Genomic DNA, 14,397 nt, shown 5'->3' on the forward strand with positions numbered 1-14,397 from the left:
AATTTAGGAGTACTCATAAGATAATTGGATAAATGTTTCGTTATTTGGAGCATACATATACTAATACCGAGTTAAAAGGCCATTAAATACAATTATAAGACATACACAAATCTAGAATGGGTACACTTACCTTAATTACGATCCTGTTTTCGGTCCGTAAGTCCTCTTTTCGGTACGATACTTCATTTCGATTAAGTATTTTCTACAGATCTGTTAAATAGTATATTTCTTTTTTATTAATATCAGATACTTTGTATTTTCTTTTTACTGTAGTTATTTCAAGCGTCAATCAACAGAACACCACCGTTGCTGCTCCGCATTACCCCGCGCAATATCCGGCGCAATATCCGTACCCTGCCTATCCGCAGGGGCACCAGCAGCCGCAATATCCGGGACACCAGCAGCCGCCGACGCAATATCAGGCGGCATATCCTCCACCCGCTTACAACTACGGGCAGCCGCCCTCGGGTCAAGACGTTCCGCCGGCACTTCCGGCTAAGATGCGATAAACCGATGGGATTGTGAGATCCCACTAATACATTCAGCACATACAGGAAGATGACACGAGACATTGATATCATGGGATCATTATAAATTTATACTGCATATTGTTGTTAGAGAATTTGCATGCATTAATTATCATGCGAAAAGGTTACATTACACTAAATATTCGAGTCAGCTGTACTCTCTTAAAAAATAACATATTTTTACTCGAAGGCATGTTTTACACTTAAGACTGTTGTTCTAGTTTTATCTATAGATTGTAATTTTAAAAAAGCTGCGGAACTTAAGATGACTAGGTCAGTAGTGTTAGACCTTGCACACCCTTCAATGTAAATATTGGCAAACATGTACACACACGACCGATTTTTGTGGCTTTCAGTTTTATGTTTGTTTGTTGTGTGTGGAAGAGGGGGGGGGGGTGTATTCTAATGTACCATGAATATATGTATATATATATTGAATTATTGATTTGGTTATAATTAATATTTTCTGACACGTGACATTATTTTATTTATAATTGTATGTATTAACGACGATGTGCCTATGTTTAAGTCTTAATAAACTGTCTGTTCTCTTCTGTGCATGAAACTCGCACGATTAGATTTGTTTGTATATGTTATTGAAATATTTCGTATTTTCTCAAGTTATGGTACACGAAAAAATCGAAAATCAAGGACGTCAAACATAAAGTCCGATTGGTATGGCCTTACGGCAGGTAAAAATCTAAGCTTCGCCGCACAGCTAACAGGGAATGTAAAACACGATCAAACCAGTAAAGCTCGGTAAAAAAGTAACCTTAGACGAGTCAATTCTTTAATAATGCATCCAAAAGTTTTCTATTTAAGGCAAATTGCCAATCGCCTACACAAAACAGTCAATGTGTACGTTACCCAGTTGGTTATCATGTTCATGTTTGTGAAACATTTAAACCGAGGTTATAGTCGGTTGCATGTACTCGAAGCGCAATGCTAAGCTCAAAATTAATCAATACACACAATTGTTACTAGCCATCAATTATTGCATTTCAAGTCGGACGACTCAGCAATTAAAAAGAATGCGAATGTTAAATAATTGTACATGCATTGCAGTTATAAGGATTAAAGGTACCGTCAACCACGACGACAAAGAAAAGAAAAGTTGTAAAATACCTTTTTTTACAGTTATTAGTTTATATTGATTAAAATATCACGACTGGTATATTACATTACTTGAAAAAAGTTCATATTTTCAGTATATTCGGTAATAAAATTTCGCGATGTCAAATCGAGTGTACATCGCGAAAATATGTGACGTAACGATATACACACTATAAATAACGCAAGTAGATTGATCATTTTATACATATAATATATACAGATTACTACGCATGCACAATTTGCATTCCTGGGTTTACCAGTGATGATGATGATCAAGCTACTGGCGTTAACTGGTAGTTTTCTGGTACCGGTACCTAGTAAAATTTATAACCGAATATACTGAAAATATGAAAACTTCACAACTTTTTTTAAAGAATGTAATATACCAGTCGTGATATTTTAATCAATATCAACTAATCGTAGTAAAAAAAATACGGTATTTTACAACTTTTCTTTCTTCGTCGTCGTGGTTGACGGTACCTTTAAGAGTCTGTTGTAGTAAATTGATGTCGAGATATAGCAAACAATTTTGAATATCGTTTTTTTTTCTGTACAAAATTGTAAGAGCTGGGTGACCTGGTGAAATATACTTTATTCCATATTTTAACTTACCCGTTTGAACTGTTAAAAATCAATGTTCTATTCTGAACTTGACATTTTCACACAAAAAGTACTAAAGAGCGCACAGAATCTCATTTTTAAGAAAATAATTTCACCTGGCTATGGCTGTTTAAAGGACTTGTTCACAGATCTTGGCATGTTTTGAATTTGCCATTAAATGCTTGCAATTGGTAAAATGTTGACATCTGAACTAAATAGCTCCAGTATAAAACAAGAATAACATTAAAGAAAGACAAAAAAGTAACCAATACCTTAGCTAGAACCACCGACCTTTTGGAATTAATGTCTAGCCCTCAAACCAATCGCGCATCTGTTCTGTATAAGGTAACTTGTGTATTTTATGCTTTATATAAGCAATCCTCGTAATGTCACAAAAGATAACGATAACGACAGAACCCTGCAAATGATTCAATAGTGTTGAGTTTGTAACAAATTATAATTTTCAGGTTTTTAAATCCAAAGATTCAGATAATGGACATTTTAGAGTATGTCTATACTCAGCAATACTGTAACGTCACAAATATCATATGTACAACGAAAATCTGCAAATCTGATTTTTTTTTCAATTGTGTCAATTTATCAAAACGTGAACAGGTCCCTTTAATGTACGCATGAATAACCACATCTTCGCCTGTAAGGATTCATTGTGTGCAACAATTTCATTCCGCGGTTCTTGAAGTTTTGCACTTTCGCTCAAATGGCTGATTAACCCATTTATACCTAGTGGAATCTCCCGTCCTTCTAAATTGGATCAATTTATTAAAAAAATTAGGGATGTCTTGTATATTTATTTCAATATTTAGAATATTTTTTACAGAAATTCCTTTAAGAAAACAGCGCAGATCCAGATGAGACGCCGCATCATGCGGCGTCTCATCCTGGTCTGCGTTGATTGCCAAGGCCTTTTTTCTAGACGCTAGGCATAAATGGGTTAAGAAAAACGTAACGATTGAACGCACATGCACGCCATGACTGATCCACATGTTGCTAAATTGTAAACGAGTGAACTAATAAATTACAAAAAGTTTGAAGTGTAATAAATGTGTCTTTGTTTGGAATGCCTCAACTAATGTTGCTTTTTTCCAATTCGTATCTATTTTCCCTCAGTGATATCAACCTAGTGATGAGATCTTTAGGTTTCTAAATAAGTAATTGAAGTCAACTATATTCTTATAAAACTTCTTATACATCCGGGAATACTATCCTTCTATTAAATAGTTACGCTTACTTTCTCATGCAAGGACTAATACACGCTTATTTAGAAACTGAATTATGATATGTTTTATATTCCATTACATTTAATGTTAAACATTAATTATTTATAATCTAACCACTAAGTCTAAAAATAAACACGTTTGTTTAGGTGTCATGACAAGAAATATATTTTATTCCTTGAAACACACACACACTAACACTGGTTCCAAAAAAAATGCCATAAACTATGAATGGCAAATAGGTGCTATGCACTGAACTGAGAAAAACACGTATACTCGTTAATGTCCGGAACCAATGCCCCTTTCTATCTCAAGTCATCCGTCTGCACTCATAAAACTCACTGAAACACATTAAACATAATATTGACCTTTTAACAAGCAGAGCATAAATAAATACAAGAGCTGTCAGAAGACAGCGCGCTCGACTTTTCGAGCGCTTGACAGTATAACGTAAGCCATCATGGGAAGATTGTTCATATTCAATAATGTCAAGGTAATATAGTCATATCATAACTGGAAGAGGACCTTAATTAAAACATATTGATCGCCTATGTTTTAAAAAGTGCAACATTATAGACGATTCTGAGTTCAAGTATATTTTCCACAATCTATTGAACATTAGTAAAGTCATAAAACAAACTAATAAGATTAGATTTCAAGTTTGTTAGCAAAAGCTTGGGTGGGGGTGGAGAGGGGGAATAATGTGTGTGTGGGGGGGTGTCATTTATTAGATGATATTGCAAAATTAAGAAAAAAAGGGGGAAAATGGGGGGGGGATTCTATGGTGGGGCGTGGGGGATGGTTTAGGTGAAGTCCATTGTGGCATGTCAGGTAAGTGTTGTTTTGTCAAAGTATGAATCAAATGTGATCCTAAATAAAGAAGTTATGGCAATTTAAGCAAAATTTATTTATTTGACCTTGATATTCAAGGTAATTCAAAGGTCAATGTCAAATTCAACTTGCCAGATACAGTACCCTCATGATAGCAATAAAGTATTTGAAGTTTGAAAGCAATTAACCTTGATACTTTAGAAGTACATTGCGTCTAAACACAAAATTTAACAAAATATTCAAAGTTACCAAGTCAAAAAACGGCCATATTTCTATCAAAATGCCAACCAGAGTTATGCAACTTGTCCTGTACAGTCCCCTCATGATAATTAGCGAGTGTTCCAAGTCCGAATGCAATAGCTATGATACTTTAGGAGTAAAATGGACCAAAACACAAAACTTAACAAAATTTTCAATTTTCTACGTATAAAAGGGTCCATAATTCTGTCCAAATGTAAATCAGAGTTACATAACTTTGCCTGCACAGTAAGGAAAGCAATAGCTTTGATACTTTAGGAATAAAGTAGGAAAGCAATAGCTTTGATACTTTAGGAATAAAGTGGACCTAAACACAAAACGTAACCAAATTTTCGATTTTCTAAGTATAAAAAGGGGCTTAACTCTAAAAAATAATGGTGACAGAGTTATCAACATTGACCTACACAATTGTCTTGTTGTCATAAAGAAGTTTTCCGAGTTTGAGTTAATTATCTTTGATAGTGTTAAAGATATTTGACTTTATAAAAAAACTTTAACAAACGCCGACGCCGGGGCGAGTAGTATAGCTCTCATTTTTCTTCGAAAAGTCGAGCTTAAACGATTTCAATTGACCAGTCGCCAGCTGTCAATCAAACTCACCAAATAATCAATCAGATTTCGTTTATTGCAGCCACATGGTCCGACAAACAAAGACTGTCGGAGTAATGGATAAAGCGTTTTATGAAAACACAACTTAGTGGGCGGAGCGATCTCGTATTTTGCGACCGGTCAATTACGTCTCCGCATGCCTGTCAAATGACCTAACCTACTAATCTGTGCACGAGGAAATCTTGCTTTCAGCACCATTGAAAATGCACCACCTTCAAAACCTGTATAACCAGTTTATTCAATCACACAACGGTAATAAATACATTTTATATACATGTAGACAGGGCTGGTAAATTCTCAATTAAGACGTTAATAATTAACTAAGGATTTGCCCTACCTTTATAAGGGCTCATAACTTCCTATTACTAACTTGCTATAACTGAATAAGAGTGAACATGATCCTGTATAGAAACTTGTTATTCATTTTCTAAACACGATACTGCCATAAATAAGGAAATCGGACCAACGCAAAACTTATATACCTTATCCGAGTCGTAGTTGCAACATCGTCGAACGGTTGCTTTAAACTATTGCAGTAGCTCAAAGCGACTTATATTGAACGTTGCTTTTCGTAATTTTGTGGACAATATGTTGTTCTTTAAGTGTCTGGTTTTTTTTCTTATCGCTGAAGGTACGTTACGTCTTTTTGTTCAAACAATCATACTGCAGTTCAATAAACTTGGTTGATTCTATTGGTGTTGATTTTTCTCGTTGTTAAGTGGTCAGAGTACATTAAAAATTGTGTGATCTTATTTTTGTTTAAATAGACTAAGGAAACAAGCGTAAAAAATGCTTACGAAATTTAATATATTTGACTAATTTTCTCTAAAAAAAATACGTTTAAAAATACAAATTACTTTTATTATGACTGATCCTCTTTTTAAGGCGTTTACTTATTTTCTGTGGATAATCGCATATAAAATATCTGTATCCCATACTATTGAATCACTCAATGAACAAAGCAGATCATAAATGTTATTGTCATATAAAACAATAAATGTGTATACTGATGTACAAACCAGTAATTGAACAGAACAAAACAATTGTTCATACGTTTATAATTGATTTAATGGCCGTTATGACCAATAACAATGCACAAAATACTCGGTCAAGTCACTTACTACGTGAAGTTTTGTGAATATGTTTACACAATCAAATACAAACTTTGATATAAATTGCTAATGCAAAAGTTATCTCTAACCTCATTTTTTGCAAGTTCAGTTAATCAAAATTTCTTCAGTCACGGAAATGGTTTTCGAATTATTTTGCATATATATATAGCGTTGGTTGAAATAGGACCTGAAGTTCATTTCATGCACGATGCTGTATACATATGGCTGTGGTTTGGTCCGCACCCCCACCCACCCAACTGAAGGGTCAGTATTTGATGATAACAAACAGCTTTTAAAACATTTAAAAATGATACGTAATATTTTGATAGGTAATCAACACGCCAAAATATTGTTTTACTTGGGAAAACAACTAGAGCCGGCGAGAAGAAGTTATATAGCAATGCAGGTTAAACACGGAAGTTTATGCCTTAAAAGTTGCACTTAGATTTAGAAGATTTTTAGCAATTGAATAATCTTAACCCTTTGCATGCTGGGTAATTTGTCTTCTGCTAAAATGTCGTCTGCTGAATTTCTAAAATAAGCATTTTCTTCATTTTTTTTCAAAGAATACTATCAGAATAGCAAACAGTTTGGATCCAGATGAGACGCCACGTTCTGTGGCGTCTCATCTGGATCCAAACTGTTTGCAAAGGCCTTTAAAATTCGGCTCCAGCGCTTTAAGGGTTAAAAACAAGCTTCGTTATAGCATCTTCATCGTAAAACGTGTCTAAAAGTTAACGATCTAAGTACCCATTGTTATAATGTTTAGTAGAAATAAACAACATATTTGGCCTTCCTAATACTACGAATACAATTTCTCGAGTATAAAGTATGCAGAATATTGAAAAACACAAGGATCAACATACCAGGTGCGTATTGCAGTATAGAACGAGCGAAAAAATACCGAAATGCAACAAGGAAGTTGACATATAAAGTGTTTAAACAAATTGTTGAATCTAGGTATGTGAAGTTGGCTGTAAGATGTTAGCTGTGCACTGGGTGTTCGTCAGATGTTTAATATAGAAATGCAAAGCAGTGCATTGGGTTTTCGTCAGATGTTTAAAATAGAAATGCACAGCTGTGCATTGGGTGTAAAATAGAAATGCACAGCTGTGCATTGGGTGTTCGTCAGATGATTAAAATAGAAATGCACAGCTATTCATTGAGTGTTCGTCAGACGTTTAAAATAGAAATGCATGACTGTGCATTTGGTGTTCGTCAGATGTTTAAAATAGAAACGCACAGCTGTGCATTGGGTGCTCATCAGATGTTTAAAATAGAAATGCACAGTTGTGCATTGGGTGTAAAATAGAAATGCACAGCTGTGCATTGGGTGTTCGACAGATGTTTAAAAAAGAACTGCATAGCTGTGCATTGGGTGTTCGTCAGATGTTTAAAATAGAAATGCATAGCTGTGCATTGGGTGTTCGTCAGATGTTTAAAAAAGAAATGCACAGCTGTGCATTGGGTGTTCGTCATATCTTTAAAATAGAAATGCACAGCTGTGCATTGGGTGTTCGTCAGATGTTTAAAATAGAAATGCACAGCTGTGCACTGGGTGTTCGTAAGATGTTTAAAACAGAAATGCATAGCTGTGCACTGGATGTTCGTCAGATCTTTAAAACAGAAATGCATGGCTGTGCATTTGGTGTTCGTCAGATGTTTAAAATAGAAATGCACAGCTGTGCATTGGGTGTTCATCAGATGTTTAAAATAGAAATGCACCGCTGTGCATTGGGTGTAAAATAGAAATGCACAGCTATTCATTGAGTGTTCGTCAGATGTTTAAAATAGAAATGCATGACTGTGCATTTGGTGTTCGTCAGATGTTTTAAATAGAAATGCACTGCTGTGCATTGGGTGTTTGTCAGATGTTTAAAACAGAAATGCATAGCAGTGCATTTGGTGTTCGTCAGATGTTTAAAATAGAAATGCACAGCTGTGCATTAGGTGTTCATCAGATATTTAAAATAGAAATGCACAGCTGTGCATTGGATGTTCGTCAGATGTTTAAAATCGAAATGCACTGCTGTGTATGGGGTGTTCGTCATATATTTAAAATAGAAATGCATAGCTGTGCATTTGGTGATCGTCAGATGTTTAAAATAGAAATGCACAGCTGTGCATTGGGTGATCATCAGATTTTAAAAATACAAATGCACAGCTGTGCATTGGGTGTAAAATTAAAATGCACAGCTGTGCATTGGGTGTTCGTCAGATGTTTATAAAAGAAATGCACAGCTGTGCATTGGGTGTTCGTCATATATTTAAAATAGAAATGCACAGCTGTGCATTTGGTGTTCGTCGGATGTTTAAAATAGAAATGCACAGCTGGGCATTGGGTGTTCGTCAGATGTTTAAATAGAAATGCATAGATGTGCATTGGGTGTTCATCAGATGTTTGAAGTAGAAACGCACAGCTTTGCATTGGGTGTTCGTCAGATGTTTAAAATAGAAATGCACAGCTTTACATTGGGTGTTCATCAGATGATAAAAAAAAAGAAATGCATAGCTGTGCATTGGATGTTCATCAGATGTTTAAAATAGAAATGCACAGCTGTGCATTGGGTGTTCGTCAGATGTTTAAAATAGAAAGGCACAGCTGTGCATTAGGTGTTCATCAGATGTTTAAAATAGAAATGCAAAGCTGCGCATTGGGTGTAAAATAGAAATGCACAGTTGTGCTTTGGGTGTTCGTCAGATGTTTAAAATAGAAATGCATAGCTGTGCATTGGGTGTTCGTCAGATGTTTAAAAAAGAAATGCACAGCTGTGCATTGGGTGTTCGTCATATCTTTAAAATATAAATGCACAGCTGTGCATTGGGTGTTCGTCAGATGTTTAAAATATAAATGCACAGCTGTGCACTGGGTGTTCGTAAGATGTTTAAAACAGAAATGCATAGCTGTGCACTGGATGTTCGTCAGATGTTTAAAACAGAAATGCATTGCTGTGCATTTGGTGTTCGTCAGATGTTTAAAATAGAAATGCACAGCTGTGCATTGGGTGTTCATCAGATGTTTAAAATAGAAATGCACCGCTGTGCATTGGGTGTAAAATAAAAATGCACAGCTGTGCATTGGGTGTTCGACAGATGTTTAAAATAGAAATGCACAGCTGTGCATTGGGTGTTCGTCAGATGTTTAAAATAGAAATACATAGCTGTGCATTGGGTGTTCGGCAGATGTTTAAAACAGAAATGCATAGCTGTGCATTTGGTGTTCATCAGATGTTTAAAATATAAATGCACAGCTGTGCATTGGGTGTTCATCAGATATTTAAAATAGAAATGCACAGCTGTGCATTGGGTGTTCGTCAGATGCTTAAAAAAATAGAAATGCACAACTGTGCATTTGGTGTTCGTCAGATGTTTAAAATAGAAATGCACTGCTGTGCATTGGGTGTTCGTCAGATGTTTAAAACAGAAATGCATAGCAGTGCATTTGGTGTTCGTCAGATGTTTAAAATAGAAATGCACAGCTGTGCATTAGGTGTTCATCAGATATTTAAAATAGAAATGCACAGCTGTGCATTGGATGTTCGTCAGATGTTTAAATAAAATAGAAATGCCCAGCTGTGCATTGGGTGCTCGTCAGATGTTTAAAATAGAAATGCATAGCTGTGCATTTGGTGATCGTCAGATGTTTAAAATAGAAATGCACAGCTGTGCATTGGGTGATCATCAGATTTTTAAAATACAAATGCACAGCTGTGCATTGGGTGTAAAATAAAAATGCACAGCTGTGCATTGGGTGTTCGTCAGATGTTTACAAAAGAAATGCACAGCTGTGCATTGGGTGTTCGTCATATATTTAAAATAGAAATGCACAGCTGTGCATTTGGTGTTCGTCCGATGTTTAAAATAGAAATGCACAGCTGGGCATTGGGTGTTCGTCAGATGTTTAAATAGAAATGCATAGATGTGCATTGGGTGTTCATCAGATGTTTGAAGTAGAAACGCACAGCTTTGCATTGGGTGTTCGTCAGATGTTTAAAATAGAAATGCACAGCTGTACATTGGGTGTTCATCAGATGATAAAAAAAAAGAAATGCATAGCTGTGCATTGGATGTTCATCAGATGTTTAAAATAGAAATGCACAGCTGTGCATTGGGTGTTCGTCAGATGTTTAAAATAGAAATGCACAGCTGTGCATTAGTTGTTCATCAGATGTTTAAAATAGAAATGCAAAGCTGCGCATTGGGTGTAAAATAGAAATGCACAGCTGTGCTTTGCGTGTTCGTCAGATTTTTAAAATAGAAATGCACATCTGTGTATTGGGTGTTCGTCAGATGTTTAAAATAGAAATGCACAGCAGTGCATTGGGTGTTCGTCAGAGGTTTGAAATAGAAATGCATAGATGTGAATTGGGTGTTCGTCAAATGTTTAAAATAGAAATGCACAGCTATGCATTTCTATTTGAAACATCTGATGTTTAAAATAGAAATGCACAGCTGTTCATTGGGTGTTCGTCAGATGTTTATAATAGAAATACGGAACTGTGCATTGGGTGTTCGTCAGATGTTTAAAAGAGAAATGAACAGCTGTGCATTGGGTGTTTGTCAGATGTTTCAAATAGAAATGCACAGCTGTGCATTGGGTTTTCGTCAGATGTTTTAAATTGCAATGAACAGCTCTTCACCAGATCTTCGCCAGTTATTCGAATGATTAAATGTTGATTGCGGCCGTACAAATCCGGACTTTCAAGCATCACAATGCATAGCTATACACTAGGTGTTCGATATGTTTTCAAATTTCAATAACGAGCTGTTCACTAGGTGTTCGCTAGGTATTCATATACAAAATGGGGATTACCGCCGCATTGAGCAGTGCTTTTAAGTTGCGTAATAGCTGTGCACTGGGTGTTTGACAGGGTTTAAAGTTAAAATAAAGAGCTCTTAACCAGGTATTCGCCAGGTATTCGAGTAATGAAATGTTGTTTTCGGCCGAAAAAAGCCGGACTTTCATTGATCATAATGCAGAGCTGTGCACTAGGTGTTCGGTACGTTTTCCAATTGCATTTCTATTTTAAACATCTGACGAACATCCAATGCACAGCTGTGCATTTCTATTTAAAACATCTGACGAACACCCAATGCACAGCTATGCATTTCTATTTTAAACACCTGATGAACACCCAATGTACAGCTGTGCATTTGTATTTTAAACATCTGACGAACACCCAATGCACAGCTGTGCATTTGTATTTTAAACATCTGACGAACACCCAATGCACAGCTATGCATTTCTATTTTAAACATTTGATGAACACCCGATACACAGCTGTGCATTTCTATTTTAAACATCTGACGAACACCCAATGCACAGCTGTGCATTTGTATCTTAAACATCTGACGAACACCCAATGCACAGCTATGCATTTCTATTTTAAACATATGATGAACACCCAATGCACAGCTGTGCATTTGTATTTTAAACATCTTACGAACACCCAATGCACAGCTGTATATGTCTATTTAAACATCTGACGAACACCCAATGCACAGTTGTGCATTTCTATTGTAAACATCTGATGAACACCCAATGCGCAGCTGTGCATTTCTATTTTAAACATCTGATGAACCCCTAATGCACAGCTGTGCATTTCTATTTTAAACATCTGATGAACGTTATTCCTTTACCAAGTTGTTAACAAAATGATCTATTATTGATATTGCACTAAAATGTGACTTCAATAGTATTTACAAGGTTTCGCTGTAGATATTTAAAGAAAAATGTCCCACCCCATGGCGACCATATTTATTACAAACCATAACTATTTTCAAACTAAGCCCAGATATCATAATAACAAATGTTCTGACAAAGTTTCATACAGATTGGACTAACAATGTGACTTCTCGAGTGTTTACATGGTTTTACTATAGCCATATATAAAGATGCCCCACCCCCCAGGTGGCCATATTTTTTAACAAGAACCATTTTCAAACTCAGCCCAGATATCATGAAAAAAATGTTCTGACATAGTTTTTATGAAGATTGGACAAAAATGTGACATCTAGAGTGTAAACAAGTTTTAAATATAACCACACAAGGAAACCTGCCCCGCCCCCTAGTGACCATGTTTTTCAACAAACCGTAACAATTTTCGAACTTGTCCAATTTATTATTTGGAGACATTCTGACAAAGCAAGAATTTTTCTAGCCATTTAGGGAAAAGGAGTCTGGTATAATTGGGATTTTTTAAATCGATAAAATGGCAAATTTGGCAAATTTGCATCAACAAAATGGACCATATTGGATTTTTTTTCATCAACAAATATTGACACATCGGGACAAAATCATGTAAATTATAGTCATATACTTTGTTAGATATTTACGAAATAAAATATAATAATTATTAAACACTTCCTTCTAAAAAAAACAAGAAACTAATAATTTTTTGGGGAGAAATTTGGAAAAAAACTTACATAATTACAGTTTGGGACCAGGTCCCTTTTCTTTAAGATCGGGTCAATTTTACGCCCTTTTTTAAATAGCAGAACAAATCCTGCCAAACTTCATGAAGATTGGACAAAAAATGAGAGCTTTATCAGACTAACAGCAGTTCCCTACTGGGTTAATGTCATTATAGTAAGAGCAGTATCTCAAGAATTTTCATTAGCCTAGAATACCATTTAGTTAAGTATATTTCTTTGTCGTCGTGGTTGACGGTACCTGTAAGGGTCTGTTGCAGTAAATGGATGTCGAGCTAAAGCAAACAATTTTGAATACCCTTTTTTCTGTACAGAATAAATATAGCTGGATGACCTGGTTGAATATACTTTATTCTATAATTTATCTTACCCGTGTGAACTGTTTATAATCAATGTGCTATTCTGAACTTGACATTTTAACAAAATAAGTTTTAAAGAGCGCACAGAATGTCATTTTAAAGAAGATAATCTCACCTTGCTAGGGCTGTTAAAGGGACTTGTTCACAGATCTTGGCATGTTTTGAAGTTGCCATTAAATGCTTGCAATTGGTAAATTTTGACATCTGAACTAAATAGCTCCATTATAAAACAAGAATAACATTAAAAAAGACAAAAAAGTAACAAATACCTTAGCTAGAACAACTGACCTTTTGGAATTAACGTCTAGCGCTCAAACCAATCGCGCATCTGTTCTGTATAAGGTAACTTGTGTATTTTATTCTTTATATAAGCAATCCTCATAATGTCAAAATGTCAAAAATACAACAATAACGTCAGAACTCTGCAAATTATTCAATCGATTTGCTTTGGTAACACAATGCAATTTCTAGGTTTTTAAATCAAAAGATGTACATAATGGATTTTTAGAGCATATTTATTTTCAAAAGTACTGTTACCTCGAAAATAGCATAGCTACATGTACAACGAAAAATCGCAAGTCCGAAACTATTGTTTTTTCTTTTTTTTCAATTTACCAAAACGTGAACAGATATCTTAAATGTGCCCATAAATAACAACATTTAGCTTCGTCTGCTTGCTTCCTTATGTGCAATCATTTCATTTCGCGATGCTTGAAGTTTTGCTCTTTCGCTCAAATCGCTGATTAAGAAAAACGTAATAACTAAACGCACATGCACCTCATGAGTGAGCAACATGTTGCTTATTAACCCATTTATGCCTAGCGTCTAGAAAAAAAGGCATTGGCAAACAGCGTAGACCCAGATGAGACGCTGCATGATGCGGCGTCTCATCAGGGTCTGCGCTGTTTGCTTAAAAGAATTTCTGTAAGAAATATTCTAAATATAGAAATAAATATACTAGACATCCCTAAGTTTGGAAATAAATCGATCCAATTGAGAAGGATGAGAGAGTCCACTAGGCATAAATGGGTTAATGAAACTAGCGAATTAATAAATTACAAACAATCCAATCAAAGTGTAATAATTGTGTCTTAGTTTGGAATGCCTCAACTTACTTTTTCCCTACTCGTATCTTTTTTCCCTCAGTGTTATCAACCTAGTGATTCGATCTTTAGGTTTCTAAATAAGAAATTGAATTAGCATATCACAAGGTAACTATGTTCTTATAAAACTTCTTATCCTCCCGGGAATAATAGCCTCCTATTAAATAGTTACACTTACTTTCTCATATAAGGACTTATTCACTCTTTTTTTAGAAACG

The 14,397-nt window shown here is 35.3% G+C and overlaps 1 protein-coding gene across 5 annotated transcripts in view; it reads left to right on the forward strand.

Annotated features, from left to right (window-relative positions):
- Nucleotides 1-14,397, forward strand: part of LOC127835436 (protein shisa-4-like) — a 73,141-nt gene that overhangs the window by 40,163 nt on the left and 18,581 nt on the right. For 2 of the 5 annotated variants that reach the window (XM_052361867.1, XM_052361866.1), the window contains exon 4: nt 274-1,104. The exons of the other annotated variants lie outside the window; for them this stretch is intronic. In XM_052361867.1, the coding sequence (XP_052217827.1) occupies nt 274-509 (236 nt within the window). In that variant the 3' untranslated portion in view covers nt 510-1,104. Of the gene's footprint in view, nt 1-273; nt 1,105-14,397 lie in introns of those variants that run through there. 5 annotated transcript variants of the gene reach the window in all.

This window comes from Dreissena polymorpha, chromosome 6 (assembly GCF_020536995.1).
Source record: "Dreissena polymorpha isolate Duluth1 chromosome 6, UMN_Dpol_1.0, whole genome shotgun sequence".
NCBI classification, from domain to species: domain Eukaryota; kingdom Metazoa; phylum Mollusca; class Bivalvia; order Myida; family Dreissenidae; genus Dreissena; species Dreissena polymorpha.